Source organism: Tursiops truncatus, chromosome 5 (genome assembly GCF_011762595.2).
Source record: "Tursiops truncatus isolate mTurTru1 chromosome 5, mTurTru1.mat.Y, whole genome shotgun sequence".
Lineage (NCBI taxonomy): Eukaryota > Metazoa > Chordata > Mammalia > Artiodactyla > Delphinidae > Tursiops > Tursiops truncatus.
Genome location: NC_047038.1, coordinates 20242599 through 20262126, shown reverse-complemented (window position 1 = coordinate 20262126; position 19528 = coordinate 20242599). Strand labels below are relative to the sequence as shown.

Sequence of the window (19528 nt, the reverse complement as noted above, 5' to 3'; positions counted from 1 at the left end):
TTCAGATTATATGAAAGACACTGTCTCTATTCTGAAGACTTTGGGCTCATGATGAGTTAAATAAAACGGCCGCCAAAAACTGTGACAGAACATACCTCATCCTGTTGTGGTTTCAGAGCCCACACACAATGTGACTACTTGCTCATTATCAAATGAGTCCTCTACACAAATAGAAAGGTTCACTTCCAAAGCTCCAAGACTTTACTGCCTCTGTATTTCTTTAGTAGCTTCGATGGTGTTCATTTGATGATTCTATTAGTAACTCACTTCCCTGCATTACTACACAATATGGTCATAAGGATAGAAAAGAAAAGCAAATTTAAGGTCTTAAATATGCATAGTTAAGATTAGAAGTTTCCTAATAGAATGTCTTATAGTCTAGCCTGATGTAAATATCATTTTTCAGGAAGTTGTAAGAAAAACAAGAACTTTTTTCTTCCTCCAAGAATTATTAGACAACAGAAGTTGTTTAATAATTTATGTTTTGTTAGAATTTATTGCTAAGCTACATAGTTCTAGGAATTATCATAATAGTTATATTTTTAAAACATGTGTCACTAGTAATAGAATCTAGGGTGGGGTAAACCAAGTGAGTCAAGATAATCAAATATGCTGGTTCTATATCCTACAGCTATGAATAGACTACTTTTGTAGGTTTTGTAATATCTGAATTTTCTGATCTACCTTTCATGCTATTCAGACTTCTAGAAATTTTGCAAATGAGTCATAAACGAAAGGCGAGTCTAGTAGACATTTATTCCATCTTGGGGTTTTCCAACTTCTTTGAACAAACACCTGTAACCTACTCTAGAGCAGCAGTTTACCATAAGCACAGATATACTAAACAGATCTACCCATCTCACAATGGCAAGATGTCAGACACATCAGTTTTGCCCATGGGTGGCCCTGGTTGACTAGCCTCAGGTAATTTCTCTCACTTTGATCAAACATCTGGCTTCTCTGTCAAGAACCTGATGAAAACAATGCCCTTAGGTATCTCCCTCAAAGCAAATAAGTAAAATTCAGTACACATAGTTGTGTGAACTTCTGAAAACCATATGTTAATTGCTAAGGTGACATGCTACCAATTTCTGCTGAGACCGGGTCAGCAGGCAGTGGGTTTGTGCAAGCGGGGTGGACCCCAAATTTCCACGCTGTAATGAATGGTGCACACAATTAGCTACCCAAATCATCATTTTGAGTAACTTCTATTTATTACAGTGGTAAAAGAGAACAGAAGAAAAATCTATACTGTAAAATAATAATTTCTTACATTTCATTAGACACTAATACTAAATGAGAAAAAACCTAAATGAGAAAAAAATCTCTTTGCACTAAATGAGAAAAAAAAATCTCTTTATAGCTCATCACTTTCTATCTATGTTTTTAAAGTGACAGTTGAAGGTATAGATGTGTGAGATGAAATCTTTTCTGGCTTGAAGTACCTTTTATTTTTTCTTACTACTCATAAGTAATGTGTTATGCCTATTAAAACATGAATCTCAGGGCCAAAATTGGCTACTGAACATATTATGTACCAGCAAATTACATTAATTAGTTACTTCATCCATTCATCCAGTCAACAAATATTTAAGAACATACTATGAGCAAGGCCCTGTTCTAGGCACTTGGAATGTAGCAGTGAACAAAATAGAGAAACTCAGGGCCCCATTATGACTGTTGTCTTTGTGAGTCCCTTCCTCCAAATAAATATGTAGTAAAATTATATATTATAATTGCATTCTTACAAAGATGAATATGTTAATATGAAAATATATTTTCAACCTCATACTTTAGTATTTTTCCTCTGACTTTAAGAGAAATTAAGCATATTAATGGGCCACTATAAGTATTGTGGGCCCTCAATACTGTGTCCACCTTGCCTAGGAGAGAAATCTGCCCTGCAAATATCCTGCCCACATGGAGCTTACAATCAAGACTGGGAGACAGGAAACAATTAAGATAATAAATATGAGACATTATGCATACACTAGAATGCAATGAATTCCAAGGAAATATTAAAACAGGAAATATTAGAAGTGGAGTATGTAATTTTAATTAAGATAACCAGAAAAATCCTCTTTGAGAAGATGACAAGCTCTGAATTTTACTCAAATTAATTTTTCTCATTGGGATTTTATGATTATAATCATGATTTTTAAAGTTTTTACTAATTAAAAAAGATTTTCTATAAACACACCTACACAAAAATGAAGGTTATTACATGGGTTTGAGTAAAACACAGAGTTCTCGGCTGTTTTAATTTCTACAGGCTTTATATCCTTGTGCCTACATTTATAGAAATAGAGAACAGAAGAAGACTGATAAGTAATAACATATCAAAAATGGGAGAGATTTCAAATATAATCTCAATTAATGTCAGTTCCTCTAATTCATTTGCGAAGGATTTCCAGCAGTGATTAAGACAGAAAATTCATTTGCCCTGAACTTGTATCTCTGAACATTGTTTTTCTCTCTTAAACGACAGAGAAGTACATGGTTTACGAAGTCAGTCTCCAATTTCTCATTTTCTCCTGAATAATAACTTGCCCCATAAACAGATCAAACATAGCATCACATTTGTAAAGCACCCTATCAACCATACAGGCATATAGTTAACGCTTTGGGGATATTTAAGTTACACCTCTGAACACTACTTAACTACAAGATGGCACACGGTCCCAAAGGCAAGCACTGAGCACGTGTTTAAGGCCAGTCAACCACCTGCTCTTTTTTTAGAAGATAATTTCTGTTACTTTGGTCAAGAAATATCTAGCTTGAGAGATGACTATCTCAACTCAACCATGTATTACTACGTATTACTACGGTCCACATACGATGTGGCTCTTGGAAAAGTCAACAGCAAAGGATTTAATTTTTTTCCCTGAACAAGTCAGCAATCCCTCCCCCCAAGAAAATTAAGGTTTAGTCCATTAAAACAACACACACACACACACACACACACACACACACACACACTCACTTACATGTCGTCCTTTTGCAGCAATTCACAGGTAGCTCCTTTGAATAGTTGTTGGAGCAAAGGCATTAAATCACCAGCATTTTCTTAATAGACCTACACACTACTCCCCACCCCCCCATTAAAGGTGAGTTTTAGGCTTATTCTCAGGAAGGCCGCCATCTCATTTTTGGATTTGGCATTTAGTTTGCTTCCATATAGTCTGTATTACACTCAGGAGCTCCACAGTGATGATTTTAAAGAGCAGCCTGTTTTCCTCAGGAAACTTTCGCGGTTGACCAAGAGATAACGCTACTATTCGCAAACACCCACTTGCTTTATGTGGTTCTTTGATCTACCAAAAAAAAAAAAAGTTCTTACTCTCTTCTATACTTTCTCCTTATCTCTTTCTTTAATGACAATTCTTTGCAGAGACATGAATTCCCCCCAAAATTCTTAGCCAAGTATGGCTGAACGAAGCAGATAGGAGTGATTTATGCAATTACAGAGACCTCCGTGCAAGCCCCCGAGACGAGCCGCATTGCAGTGTGGATTTTGCTGTGAGCCTCAGCCCAGAAAGTGCTCTTTATACAGAAACCTCTCATCTCTCCAGCTTCACCTGGCCTGATACCTTATTGAGGCGTTTTATTTCACATTCAAAGTGTTGCTTCTTCTGGCTTGCGAGAGCAATTTTTTCCTTCAAAAGCGTATTCTCTCTCTTCAATTCATGTAATTCTTCATTTAGGCTCTCCTTTTCCTTCTGAAGTAGAAAGCAAGAAAACAAATTCAAAATCAATAAAATTCAGATGAGATGATATTGTAGGAATACTTCTGAAATAAAAAACAAACAAAAAACAGGACCTGCTAGATTTTCACTTAACATTCCATTCGAGCAATAATCTCTGGGTGGAGGTCAGGATTAGGATAGAAGAAATCTTTATGTTATCCTTACTGCTACTACGTTTTGCGACCCCAGAACAAGCTATCAAAATCCCCACTCCTCACTTTCAAGGGTCAAATGGGTCTGCAGAAAAAGCTACTTGCTCTTACAAGGTGATGAAAGAGTGACTCACTAAAAATAACTGAAAGTTCTAATATGCAAAGTGTCATTGCAACAAAAAATACCAAATATCTCAAAGCCCAATCCTGCATCATTCAGGACTGGTGAGAGACAAAGAAGAGGATAAAAGATAAAACCTCAGGCAATAAGACATTTCACCACAGATAATTATTCAGAGCACTGTATTGTTCTGATGATTACTTTTAAAAGGTAGAGATGAGCTAGTCCAACTGCCATCACTCCTCCACTTTTCAGATCACCTTCAAGGAATCCAGTGTTTTAAGTAACTGAAGCAAGGTTGGTGGCTTAGACAATAACAGGATTCAGACAACATCTGCCTCCTATCTCTTAATTTTATATTCTGGACAGTAAACTTTTTGTGGAGTGAATTGAATTTTTAACGAGACTGCAGTTTTAACCCAGTAAAATAAACATTCTGGAATTTAGGTAAATCAAGATGAGGAAATAGCTAAGATATACGTTAAAGTATATTATTTTAATAGCTAATATTTCCCATCACAATGATTAAAGAAATCTACTTTAGGTGAGTCGTTTTCTTTACAAGTGAAAACACTTCTCTTTGCCTTTGTTTAAACAGAATAGGTCCATGTGTACACAGAAAATTTAGCAATCTTTTTCTAACTCAGCATAGTTTAAGAGAAAATTATTTCCACAAGAAAATGGTCCCAACTGCATAGGGAAGAAATTACCATGATTCCTGTGCTGCATGTAAATGGAACCGAAAGGGACTCTTACATGGCAGAAAGGGAGTTGCTAAGCAAGGAAGGGAACCTGAACTGATGATGGATGCACTGATTGGTGACATTGCCTTAAGATTTATGCATGTTTTAAAATACAGCTGCTGCATCACAATATTAGTCACAAGACTTCACCTGAGAAAATCTACCCTTCTCGTTCTTTCCTAACATGCCTGAAAAAATGAGAGGCCATTAGAGCTCAAGGGCCTCCTCCCATTTTCTACAAATCCATGTAGTCCCATAACTAAAAGTAAAACCGGGAATCTATTTTAAGAGAGGCCATCACCTCAATGGCCACCTTCTAGTTCTCAGGAGGATTAAAGGGGCCTTCCAATCTGGAGACTGGGCTCAAGTCCTATTTTTCCATGTGCTACGTTACTGACATTAAGTCATCTAAGCCCTACGTCTCAGCCTTCTCATCTTTAAAACGGCAAAAATAAGAGTTTCCTCACAGATGGGCTGAGGATGTTAAATGAGACGATGAGGATGAGATACTTTTCAAAAATGTTATATTTTTAAGATGACAAAGGTAATACTTATTTGTAAAGCTCTCTGTAAGCTGAAAAGCAGCTGTACAAATACAAGGAATTGTCATATTATCAACACTGGTAATAAAAATGATTAGTATGAGTAAAAGCAAAAACGCAAAATGAATTTTCTCCTAGGCTGCAACGTCCGAGAAAGATACCCCAAAGCCCTGGCTCAGTTCTGCCCGCGGGTGGAGCCGGGCAAATTAAGGTCTGCCTGTTTGCGCGACACAGAAGGAAGTGAGCCGGCACCTCCCGCTCTCTGATTCTAGAGAAGTGGCCCCTATTTTTGGCTCTGGGGACTTGCGTAACCCGTACACCCTTGCCCATCGGTCACCGCTCTGCAGAGGGTTGATTTGAATAAACGGTTGGTTCTCAACCATCTGGAGGCAGGGGCCCCCCCTTCCCCCTACCGCGCGCTCCTGGGGGCAGGGAGGTCGCTCCCCGAGCCCCGCCCACCTCCTCGCGCTGCTGCAGGTCGCTCTCCCTCTGGCTCTGCTGCAGCTCCTTCTCCAGCGTGCCTAGGAAGCTTTCTGCGGTGTCCAGTTTCGTTTTCAGCTCTGCGACCTGAAGGAGTGGTTCACAGACAGCTGCAGACACCTCGCCTGAAGCCCACAACCCCCTGGATTTATTCCCAGCCTAAGCACCCGGGGACAGAACTGGCTCAGTCTTGGGCATCCCCTAGGGAGTGGCTCTTCTTCCCACCGCCCCAAACCAAGATCGGGTCTTTTGCTTTTAAAAAGAAGTTTCCTCTACAAGAGAAAAAAGCAAACACCAAAACGGCCTCCAGCCTCCTTTCTCTAGACCACACCACTTTCGAGGAAATAAACCCGTAGACCTTAAGGGAGCCTTCTAGGCTTGTCATTCTATTCTCAGGTCGCAAGGTGTGCCTCATCTGATCTGAAAAGGACAGCGAAGGATAGGGGATAAGTGAATATACCTACCTTGCCGAAAAACAGACGTGACCTTTAACTCATCAGTAACGTGCAGCATTTGACCTGCTACTAAATGCCAAATTAGTCGTCTGAGTGACAAGGGTCCAGAAAAGCCTTAGGGACAGGCGCTTCATCAAAGATGGGAACTGTGACCATTGTTAACCCTGGGTCTTCATGCAGCTGCAAGCCGTTCAGGAAGGCAGCTTAAACAATTTTCTCTGGGATCATGTGCTTTAAAATTTGGAGATCCCAAAGCTGTCCAGACCGAATATTATAAGGTGGCTTGACCATGGCCTGGTGTAGTGAAACGTTACCCTGCTCTTTCCAAATTTAATACTCTGAGTATCAAAATGAGGAAGAAAAGAGCAATACTAACGTACTTCTCATGTGTGGTCAAGTTTCTTGACTCTGAATTATTTTGGGGAGTTTACCTTCTCTTTCCTCTCTTTTAGAACATGGAATGGTTTTAAATTATAAACTGACTTTTACCCTTTAAAATATATTTCCTCCAAAAAAAATTCTTTCTCACCAAAGCAAAAGTTTCTTGACAGAGAACATGCTTTGGAGAGAAGAAGGGATTCCCCACTTCCCCTCACACGCTGTTAACACTGCTTGTCTCTTTTTCTGTGGAAAACAGCTTATGCTATAAAGAATTAGAGAAGTAGCCTTGCACAAAAAAGTATGAACTTTAAGCCATTTCTCACCTCACATATAACCTTGTGTTTTTATGGCTGCTAGTAACAAAGCCGAGGCCAGGATACTGTGTGAGTTATGATAAATGTGGGCAAGAGCTCTAGAGAGGGCACTGGGGGCTATATTTAGTACCTTTCTTCTGCCATGCTTAAGACAATTCACTGACACGTTCCTTCGTTCATTAATCTTCAGTACCAAGAGGCCAATAATGCACTCAGCACCCTCCCCTTCATCATTTTACAACAGACAGCTGGCTACCCACAAATCTCCTGTAGTTGAAATCAGTGAGAATCTTCACATACTTGTCTCCCCGAGATTACCGATTTAAAGCAAATACCAAACAGAGAGGTGTTTACCTTTCTTTCATATAACTCTTTCATGCTTCTAAATTGCTGATCCCATTGCTGGTTAACTTCCAGGAGCTGAAATTATTAAAGTTTGGTAAAGCAACAAAGGATTTTGCCCATTTGGAAATTTAGCCATAGTGAAATCACTTCTCGAGGCTACTAAGGTTTTGGAAGCCATGGGTGAAGACAATATTCCTTCCACCAAGTTCTGGTAGACCTGGGATAAGTTAATTGAACACATTCGCCTTTCATAATTGGTTCACATATGAAAAACTATTAAGCCTTAGGTATATCTTGACTAATCAGCTGAACAGTTTATTAGCAACTTCTAACTTTGTTTAGTTATTTGAATTTTCATCTTCTTGTTTAATCTAACCAGAATCTGATAAAAAATTGTAAGTATTAATGGTTTTATGTAAGATTTATTAATATTTGAAGGGCCTTTTTTCAAACCTTTCCATATTTTTTATGTGCTTATATTGATTATTAAAATGAAATATTTCTTCTAGCTTTTTAAAGGCAGAATTTATATTAAAAAATTCCAAGTTCGGGCTTCCCTGGTGGCACAGTGGTTGAGAGTCCGCCTGCTGATGCAGGGGACACGGGTTCATGCCCCGGTCTGGGAAGATCCCACGTGCCGCGGAGCGGCTAGGCCCGTGAGCCATGGCCGCTGAGCCTGCGCGTCCGGAGCCTGTGCTCCGCAACGGGAGAGGCCACAACAGTGAGAGGCCCGCGTACCACAAAAAAAAAAAAAAAAAAAAAATTCCCAGTTCAATTAACTGATAATCATTTGCTTGCAATACTGTGTTTTTTTTTTAAAAAAAAAATCAGTACATGATTTGTATTATATACTCAGCTAATGGATAATATCACCTTTTTGGAAGCATAGGTTTTTCAGGGAAAAATAGTTTTTGTCATAAGACAATATTTAGAAACAATTTAGGCTGCAAACAATTTGAAAGTTTTAAAACTGTGTGCCAAATAGATGAAAGAAAAAACACTAAGACCTGTTTTCAGTTTTCTTGTAAGGGAAGTCTACAACTTTCCACATTAAGAGAAATTCCAACACCTATAAATATGGGACAGACATGGAGAAGACTGTCGCAATGACTAAAATGTAGCAAGACTTTCTCTTAATTACAAAACAAAATATCTAATCCAGAGTGGCAGTTGCTAGGTAACTCTTATGCTGGAAATAGATATGACTATTTAGTATAAGACTATATAATATTATTATGTAAAGATCCCTGATCTGTTGTTATTTTAGGGACTAACATTTCTATGCTATGGTAACATTACTCTGCTATAGTTCAGTAATTTTCCAGAAGGGCACACTATTTTATGCAGTATCAAAGAAGGGTAGAGGAAACCATAGAAGAAAACATGAAGGCTGTAGCATAGAAAATGATTTCGAAAAGGAATTACAAAATTGACAACAGAGTGCCAGAACTGTTAAGGAGAATAAAGAGGTTCTCTGTCAAGGAGAATAAAGAGGTTCTAATATTCATTAAACTCAGAAAAACGGAACTCAAAATAATATCCATCACATTCCCAATGACATTTTAAAACAAATTTCTTTTATGATAAAGCTCCTTAACCCCTGTTGGTCAGATGCCCAACTCATGAAGTCATAGCACCTAATCAGTGATACAATAAAGCCTCTGACAGTTTGAGTTTCAAGGTGTGTCAAGTGCTGAGCATAAATGGCACAGATGATAAGCTCACCTAGCCCATGTGGAGGAAATGTCTAAGTTTTGAAAAAAATTAAGATTATAATTATTGGATTTATGGCTTTGTCATTTTTATTCATTTGCACAAGCACTGAGAGACCGAGTAAGAGATATGTAGGTGAATAAGAAAGAAGTATTTGCTCTCAAAATAATGCAGTCCAGTATCCTTAAGATAAATACTGTGACCCAATAACAAAAATAAAAGGCACTAGATGCCTATTTTATTCTCAGCATTAATCCATGGCACATGTTGCTTCAACTAATATTTCAAAATTACCTCTTTTCTCTGTTTTTCCAGGCACCTTATCTTTTGTTCAAGGAAATTTGTTAAGTTCTTTCTTCTCGATGATTGAGTCCACTTAAAAAAAAAAGAAGAAAAAGAGTGAAACAGAATAGTCTATAAACAGGAGAAATGCTTCTCTTCACAAACTCTCATGTTGTAATTCATAAAAATATTTTAGCAATAATAATGCTCACACCATAGTCCTTCATAGAGACCTGTTGATGAAAAAGCTTTATATTTTAGACTCTTTTATATGAATTAAGTACCAAAATAATTCTCTAATAAATTACGAATGTATCTATATAATGGGCAAGTAAGAAATTAGGATTTTATGAATTTGGATTTCAACCCTTTTCCAAAAAAATGAAAATTCAGAGTATAATGTATATAGAAATCAGGTAAGTTGCATGGATATATGTTAGGTATTTACCTGGTAAACATTTCTAAAAAATCATTTTTGTAGACATACCCATGATCTGAAGAGCGGCCCTGGCAAAAGTCAGAGAAGTGATAGAACCACCAAGAAAAAAAGACCAACACACTACAGTTAAGTGGCAACAAATTGATCCTGAAACAATACTACAATAAATTAACTACCTCAGTGACCATCATTATGATTATGTTATAGAGGTGGGCATAGATTATCTGGTATTTTGTAATTTTAACCAGCCCTTTGTATAAAGCTACTAGGTGACAAATTTAGATTAATAATAAATCATTGGTATGGTGAAAAATTAACCACCTTTCTTTTCAGTTTTTTTTTAAAAAATATTATTCATTTAAAGAAAGCACAAAAGCTCTGGAAACTGCCTGCCATCTGTCTAAATCGACTATCAACAAAGTTCTCTTAAGTACTGTTTTCTCTCTTTTAACTCAATAGTCTTAAAACCATCGCATGGCTGAGTCATACAAGTAATACAATGAATGGAGTAATGAGGATCATCCCTAAATCTGCTATTCAGTTTCAGGCTCAATAGCTATTGTGGACCACGAAATTGCTTAAGGGTATTCATGAACAATTAAGAAATATTTTCAAAACATGTTGGCCTTTGCCACAAACGTTACAGGAAATGCCGTTTTGCAATCATCACAGGATTTTAAGGACTTTTTTCATTAGAAATGATTTATAAAACTATTTTCTATCTTTTCTCTACTTATCTTTGTCTCACAATGTTTTAGGATTCGAGGGTATTTTATACCTCAATAGATGCTGTTCTTAGTTTACTTAGCTACTTCCTATTCAGATCCATGTGTAACTAAGACTGCATTTAAAGAGAGACATTCTTCCGTAGGTCAACACAATCAGAATGATTATACCCGCTTCTGACCTCAAGGTGGTTTAGCCCAGTGCCAGAAGTGACATCAATTTCCAGGTGACAAGTATGTTGCGTCCTGCAATTGAGATTTCCCTCTTTTAGGAAGACTTCCAAGGGACTGGACTTATTCTGGATCAGCACAGACTAAATATTAGGCATCTTTGATTTGGAGAATGCTGTGAGCCAACCCTACTTAGTGTGTCCTGGGCTCTGTGAAGCAGAGGTTTGGTGAGACTGGATTCTAGACCAGTGGTTCTCACCACTGGAGCGCATCAGAATCACCCTGGGAGCTTGCTAAACATAAGGCACCCTGAACACTGATCAGAATTTCTGAAAGGGAGCCATAGCACCTCTACCTTCTTTTTCATAGATTACTTTTTAAAGCAGTTCTAGGTTCACAGAAAAATTGAGTGGAGAGTATAGAGATTTCCCGCATACCTATTGCCCCAACAAATGGGTAGCCTTCCCCATGATTGGCATCCCCCATCAGAGTGGTATATTTGTTAATAGATGAGCCTACACTGACACATCATTATCACCCAAATCCACAGTTTACATTAGGGTTCCCTCTTGCTGTTGTACATTCTATGGATTTAGACGAATGTGTAATGACCTGTATCTATCATTTATAGTACCATGGAGAATAGTTTCACTGTCTTAAACATCCTCTGTGCGCCACCTATTTACCCACCTCTATTTTTAATAAATATCACTGATTATCATGAGTTACACTAAAGTTCAAGGTTCTTCCATTCCATACCACGCTTCGGAATATGAATTTTAGGTCCTCAAAAAGTCTTTTTTCTATTTGTGATATAGACCAAAAAAATAAAAAAATAAAAATCTGTGACCAACAAATATTTGTATGACCCTACTTTCTGGGAATCTAGATTAAGAGTAATGAGATAGCATGCATTTTTTTCCATATATAATTTTCTCTGGAAAAAAATTATGAATTATTTTGACCCTTGATTTTCTTATAAATGAGTTATTTTTAATTTTTATTTATTTATTTTTTGCGGTACGCAGGCCTCTCACTGCTGTAGCCTCTCCCGTTGCGGAGCACAGGCTCCGGACGCGCAGGCTCAGCGGCCATGGCTCACGGGCCCAGCCGCTCCGCGGCATGTGGGATCCTCCCAGACCGGGGCATGAACCCGTGTCCCCTGCATCAGCAGGCGGACTCTCAACCACTGCATCACCAGGGAAGCCCTGAGTTATTTTTAAATAACTTTATAAAAATCATTTATAAAATGATTTAGTAGAGATATTAAATCTGCAAGACAGAGAAAGCACAGCAATAGGTATGGCTTATAAGTCATAAATGTATCACTACGGATTTCTCTGAGGATTAATCAACATTTTACCACCATTCATATGTCTTAGGTGTGCATTAAAATGAAAGAAACTCAATTAAATACAAAGTTTTGGGGAAACTTTTCACTTGTTTTTGCTGTGCTTCCCTGTTGCTAATAAAGGCATAGAAAGAATTTTAGTCACTGGTCCTTCTAAGGGCTCATTTAAAGAACATTTATTCCCTATAAAATGTAATCTGTGTTCAAAGTATTTGGACCTTGATTTCTCATTTACCCTAATACCCAGACCAACTTCTAAAAGATCCAAGTTCTGAGACTGCTAAATTAAATACCTAAATGTACCAAAAAGTCTCAGAGTCCTATTATATCTTAGTTATCTCTAAAAAAATCTTTAAGAAAGCACTTTCATTCATTCATTCAATTAGTAAGTATCTGTTGCAGTAACCAGTAACAGAACAATGACTGTGGTATTAATTACGTATATAGAAGTATTTCACCATAGATACTCTATTGCTATAATAGCTTTTACTTCTAACCACACAAATATAATATTCTTTTTACATTTTGCATTAAACCAAATTCCTTGAAATCAAGAGCAAAATATGAAACACATAGAATCGAAAAGCTGACAGGACAAGATTTTATTTCTCACTTTGTAAAAGAAGAAATGTAGCTCAAAGGTGTCAAAGGAAATGTAAACAGTCACCTAGATATTTTTCCTTTGTTGAATAACATCCTTGAAATATATAGAGCAGATCTTAGTTAAAGAAAGCAAACTAGCCATTTCTACTTTTATTAATCATTGCATAACTCGCCATTAGCAATGCTGTCGATGATATATATGGTCAATTCATCCCCTAGAAATGCGTTCTTACCTCTGCATGCTCAGTAGAAGTTTCTGTACCACTCATTCTAGTTGTGCACTGTAGGAAATGTGCCACGGAAGCTGGTTTTTCTGGAGTCTTGGAGAGCAGAAAGAAAAAAGCAAAGAAAATATCTCTGAATGGTGTCTTTTAAAGTCAGAGCAAATATATATATAATTTTTAAAATACCACACAAATAGTTAACTGATGATAGAAAATAATAGCAACAGTTTTTCACTGAAAATGTACAGAAGTGACTCTGTATGTGAATTATACAGAATAAGGTTAAAAGCACAGCAAGTGTGATTATAACTTTTCTTCTCTTCCAGATAGGGATTTCCCAGGATGTCTCAAGCTGCAGGCTGTGACTAACACGCAAGGCAGATAAGCCTTGCTATGGTATGTAAATTGTCATTCTTCCCTTACTGGAAGTTTCTCCCACTGGAGGAAGAAGTTACCACAGAAAGCCTAGGCAAGCCAAGTCTTTCCTCAGTAGACAAGCTGCCGTAACTTCACTGTATTTCCAGATCAATTAGGAACTGTTGACTTTTTGACAGCCCAGTTCCTTGCTTCCCTAAGGGAAGGATTTTCTGGCAATGCCTTATACATGTCAGCTTAGCTGTGCAGAATTTAATGAGTCATACATAATTCTCATGGAACTAAAAAGAAAATAATTCATTACAAGGTTATCGGGTATTGTTCGTAAAACTAATCTGCTGTATTGGCAGGAAGTTTAAACTTGGTTCTCAAGTTTAAAGTCTCAAGACTGTCTTTTCCGTAGGTTGTCCACATTTTCTCCATGATCCCATGGAAGTAAAATCTTTGCACTAACATTTACCTTTAATGAGTTGGCTTGTCGTTTTACAGGGCACTGAGATAATGGAGCACGTGATAAGTAGGGCAATTATACTCCAATAAAGATGTTAAAAAAAAAAAGCACGGAAAGCAGATGTTTGGAGCTACACAGATGGGCTGTGATAGAGCAGAAGACCTCATTCTTGACTTGGAGGAGAGGGAACAGAAGAAAAGGCAACAATATAGAAAGGAAAGAATGTGTTGCTGAAAGGAGAAAAGGAAGAATTTAGTCAATCACTTAATTTACATTTTTCTTTAGACCTCCCTATTTGATATCCACATATATGTAGGATAAATCCTAAAACTCCTGAAATTCAGATTCTTTAAAAGGGAATGAACGGGTGGCTAAGATTTGGCCCTCCTTTTTCTCCTTTAGATCTTCTACCCGTCTCTTCTTGGGCTCCAGCCGAACTGAATTCCCTCTGCTTCCTGAACTGGTCACGCCCCTTGACATCTGTGGCTCTCTCCACCTGGAGTGTGTGTGTGTGTGTGTGTGTGTGTGTGTTTACTTTCTTCTGGTTTCTTGGTCTGTTTGGGGGGTACACTCGAGTGAAACAGAATGATATTTCCTTAAGGAAATATCCAAAAGTACAAGTGGGAATGAAATTGTTCACAGTTCTAAAGGTAAAACTTATGACTCACATATGATTTGACTTTAGGGAATATAAGCAGGGATTTCCTGGAGACTGACACTTCATTAACAGTAAAATCTACACATCAGAAAAGAATAAAAAAGACAATAACATAAAAATATATTTTTTCCCTCCCAATCCCTGCTGCAAACACACACACACACACACACACACACACACACACACACACACACAAAACATAATTATACAAGGTTCAAGGTTCCCTTCAGCCTTATTTGTGTATTTGGTAATAATAACCCAGTGGACGTGTTAACACTGACCTAAAGAAGTGGTTAGAAAGCACATTTTCTGGCCAGGCACTGTCGTCGTTGGGTCCCCTCTGTATGGGCCTCCTGTTGCACATTCATCGTTGTAGCCCATCATGATGTGAGTGATTCTACTGAATGGAAATCCTGTATCTTTGCATTTTTTATTATAATTTTTTCCCTCTTTTTCTGCTATGGCAGTTTAACAACAAACAGATTTTCTATTAGCTCCAGAGAGCCATGTGGTGATTTACGAATAAACAATAACTTCTGGAGTGTCCCAAGTTCGGTTTGAGAAAAAGGGAATTTGCATTAGTACTGTCCTAGGAATAAACTGGATATTTTCTGTTACATATGCCCTCTTCACCTCACCTCCATCCCTTTCACATATGCTGTATACTTTAAGAGTCTGGCTTTTAGTCAAGCTTTGTTTCATGAGAAGTCTCACTAGCTGCAATAACCTTCAGAGAAATGGACATGTCACTCCATGTTTCCAAAGTGATTTTGAAGAGTCTTCATTTCTCAAGTGACTAAAATAATCTCTAGAGGAAAATAACTAACAGAGGGAAATATGGTGAAGTAAAGGACCAAGGAACTACCGGTCAGCGGTCTGTAACTATCATTCCGGTTGATGATAATTCTCTCAAAATTAGTTCAAGAGAGATCATCACATTTCTACACATGCTTGGAGGGATTCTTTGGCAGGTAAAATAAACACGGCTTTTTCTTTAATATCCATTTAGAATGGGGGTTAAAAAACCTCCTTTGCTTCCTGAATCTATTTGCATAGATTTTTAAGTGAATGTGCTATCTAGGTAGGAGAGAGAGTACGTGGTGGTGACTAAACATCTGACTCTAGAGTCCAGTCATCTGGATTCATATCTCAGCTCTACCTTCACTGCTTGTAAATCTGGGGATGATGCTTAAGGCCCCTAAGTCTCAACTTCCACATTTGTAAACTAGGGATAGTAGAGGTGTCTTCTTCCTGGGGTTGCTGTCTGTGATAATATATAGAAGAGCTTAGATGTTAATAATAATATGACCTTAAAGATAGGGACCATCAATCATTTACACATCACTTACTATGCACATGGCACTAAGTGGATTCCAAAGGAAAATAAACAAAAGTAACAAAAGTTCCTACTTCTAATGAAATTTACATATCTATAAATAAATAAATATATATATATATATATATATATATAGAGAGAGAGAGAGAGAGAGAGAGAGAGAGAGAGAGAGAGAGAGAGATATGACTGTAAGAATTCAGAGAGAGCTCATTCAGAGCTTTAATCATTATTGCAGGAGTTGGAATATCTGCTGGGCCTTGAAGGCTGGATAGGATTTTCATAGATGGTGAGAACTGAGATATATTATTGTAAGGGGAGCAACTTAAATGAAACAGAGATGGACAAGCCTAAATATGAAGGATTATAGCAAGCTCAGTGTAACTAGAGGGGGGCTCATGTGGTCTATCTAAAGTCGATTTAGATCAAATTGTGAAAGGCTTTTAATTTCAGACTAAGAAATTTTAAGTCTATTGCATAGGCCATGGGGCACTTCTAAAGACCCTTGAGGAAAGGAATTATATGATCAAAGTGGCTTTTTAGTAAAAATAAACCTGGATATGCACATTATGTACTAAATGGGTTAGACTGACAACTGCAATACCACTTAATAGATATTATCAAAAGTAATATTCAAAATACTTAACATCTCGTGGTAATCAAAATATTTAATAATCAGCTCACCTGGGGCACTCAGAATGAACCACACCTCTGAACTCCAGACACCTATATTAATTGCCTACTCACCATACCTGTTTGGTTGCTTAATAGGTACCTTCTTATCCACTTATATAAAAGCTATTTCTTGATCTTCCCTCACAAGACTCGTCTTCCCCATCACAATGACAAATTTCATGCTCTGGACTAAGAACTTTGGAGTCATCCTTGACTCCTCTTTTTCCTCACAGCTTATACCCAATCTAACTGAACATTTTTTAGGCTCTCTATAAACATACACAGAGGGCTTCCCTGGTGGCACAGTGGTTGAGAGTCCGCCTGCCGATGCAGCGGACACGGGTTCGTGCCCCGGTCCGGGAAGATCCCACGTGCCGCGGAGCGGCTGGGCCCGTGAGCCATGGCCGCTGAGCCTGCGCGTCCGGAGCCTGTGCTCCACAACGGGAGAGGCCACAACAGTGAGAGGCCCGCGTACCGCAAAAAACAAAACAAAACAAAAACCAAATAAACAACAAAAAAAACATACACAGAAAGGAGAGCAGCATGTTGCCACTAGAGACTTCCCAGTTTAAGGAGAGAGTGAAATAAACGTGCAATTTTATAAATTTTCAAAATGGAAACTTTAATGATTACTTCCTGATTTTATTCACATGAAAATTCTTAAGAGAGCATCCAGTAGTTACTGACATCTGTCTCTGTGTCAAATCCTAGTTCCATCCTTTACTAGATATGTGAGCTTGGGCAAGAGGCTTAGCATCTTTGCATTTATCAAGCCACCATCATCTCCTACCTGGATTACTGCAATACTATTGCAATGTTCCTTGCTTCCCCTCTGGCTCCTTTCCCATCTATTCTCAGCCCAGTAGCCACTGTGGGTCTTTAAAATATGTCATTTCATGTCACTCCTCTGCTCAAAACCTTTCAATGGCTTCCCATCTCAGAGTGAAAGCAAAACTCTTTATAGTGGCCCACAGGGTACTAGATACTCTAGCCTGTGCCCCTCTGACCTCTTTCTCAGTATCCTCCTGTTTGTTCACTCTGCTCTATGTCCTGGCCACACTGCTGGTCCATGAACCTGTCGTGTGCACTCCCTGTTCTGTCCGCCCAGAACTATCTTTCTCCTAGATAACCTCATGGCTCATCCCACCCTCCACCCCAAACGGGTAATTGCTTCAATGTCATCTCTTTATTAAGATCTTACCCACCCCCCCTCCATTTAAAATTACTCTCCATCCCAGTGCTTTCCTGCTATACTTTTTCCACAGCACTGTATATCATACCCTATATATTTTTCTTCTTTGTTCTTGGCCTCCCACCATTAGAGCTTAAACTCCATGACAGCAGTTGTTGTCTGCTGTGTTCATTCTGTATTTCTCGAACCTAAAATAGTGCCAATTATATTAGTGCCTATGCAAGTACACACAGTGCTCAGACACACGTAAAGCCTCCTCCTTACCCAAAACTAAATCTGTAATGTTGCTGAGTCATGTATCTTCTCAAGAGGTTGTAGAAGATCTCAAGATCAGAAAAGTCAACTTCTTGGCCTCCAAACTAGTAAATAACCTCTCTTGCATACCCCAAACCTGGGTTTGGACTAGAAGAGCCCCATGAGAGGCATGTCCCAAATTCCAGAGCCTCAAGGGGGATACAGGCTGTGTCCCTCCAGGTTGGTGCTTTGAAGCACTTCTTCCATGCAGTACATACATGTCTGTTTCCACTGCACACTTTTAGTTTTTAGTGCATTGCAGATACATCACAGGGCAAATTGGGCTTTGTTGACTCTTCTCTAGTCTTTAGGAAACTGCAGAATTTATGAAACTTCCATGTCTAAAGATTTCTCAGCACTGCCCAAAGTAGTAAACTAGCTGACACAGCCTGACCACCAGCCCCTTTGAAGTCTCCCCTGGTTTTCCAGAGCAGTTAGTTACCTCCTCCTTTGTGATCCAGGGCACTTTGTGAAGCATCAATTCCTGCACTTACTGTAAAACTGTCATTAATTTTATGTACCTTTCTCTCCCAAGGCTGTAAGTTTCTTGAAGGTAGGGTCGATATTTATCATTTCAGCCTTGGGAACTGACACAGTACCTTCAGAGGACAGAGTAGTGACATACACACTGAAAAAAAATGAACCTGATTATGTATAAATTTTCAGTAGGAAATCATAGTACACTTCTACATCTCAGAACACAGCCCAGAGGAGAATGACCACAGGGATAAACAAAGTTATATGTTTTGTCTCCAAATCAGAAAGGATCAAGTAGGGGTATCCATTTTTAAAAAGCTGTTCTGTTTAAATGTATTTTCTTTTTATTCATTTTATAGGTAAATATTTCACCCTTTTTTATTTTGGTTACATGATCAATATTGTTTTGTCTCCATACAAAACCTCCTTAAATTTTTTTCTCCTAATCCTAGTTAATATTTAATAAATAAATAATATAAATGATTATACATGTTATGAGGGAATTTTTAAAAGGTATAAATGTGGTCTTTAATAATATCTCCTACATTTGTACCGTGCTTTATTATATCTTATAAGTTAACCTCTTGAAGTATTAACTGGTGATTCCCCCAAACACATATGGTTCTTTGTTTCATGTAAGTAATCCTTTCTTTGTTCAGTAAGAGATATCTTTCGTCTCAGGGCTGAGTAAGTTTGTCATTGAATGCAAAGGGAAAAACAGTCCCTGTTCAGCCTTTGAACTTCGAAATAGACTCTTCAAACTCTAGAGACCATGCTGAAAACCAAAGCTTTGAATTTTAAGAGCTAGTATTTCTGAAAGTAATATATTTAAAAAAATGTTTTTAAAGATTAATTCCTTTTGTGAAATTATTTTTAAATGCTTCAAAAAGTAACGTGGATTGATGGATGAAACATGCAGCGGGTAGATGGATAGATATATGATAAATAAGTAGAGTGAAGTTTTAACAGTAAAATCTATGGGTGTACACCATAAAATCCTTTCAACTTGGCTATATATTTGAAATTTTCATAACAAAATGTTTGAGAAAAATCAGAATCAAGCCGTAAAATCTTACACCATAAACAACTGACAGAAAAGAGGGTAGATGAAGAGATGGTATAACCTATTCCTTACCTCTTCCACACTCCCTACCCCATCCCACCCAGAGAAGAGTAAAAGAAGTATATGGCCCTGAGGGAAAATGAGAAAAGAATCAGGGGAAAAGAGCCCTGAATGTTGTGAGTCCTCTTGGGGAAAATGAGTCCAACTCTTCTAGGGACTCATC

General features: G+C 38.0%; 1 protein-coding gene across 1 annotated transcript in view; it reads right to left on the bottom strand.

Annotated features, from left to right (window-relative positions):
• The window catches only part of TNIP3 (TNFAIP3 interacting protein 3), a 96002-nt gene that overhangs the window by 24601 nt on the left and 51873 nt on the right, over positions 1-19528 (bottom strand). Inside the window, exons 4-8 of the mRNA XM_033856723.2 lie at positions 12797-12883; positions 9287-9367; positions 7289-7354; positions 5764-5871; positions 3591-3719 (exon numbers count right to left, since the gene is read on the bottom strand). Of these exons, the coding sequence (XP_033712614.2) occupies positions 3591-3719; positions 5764-5871; positions 7289-7354; positions 9287-9367; positions 12797-12883 (471 nt within the window). The remainder of the gene's footprint in view (positions 1-3590; positions 3720-5763; positions 5872-7288; positions 7355-9286; positions 9368-12796; positions 12884-19528) is intronic.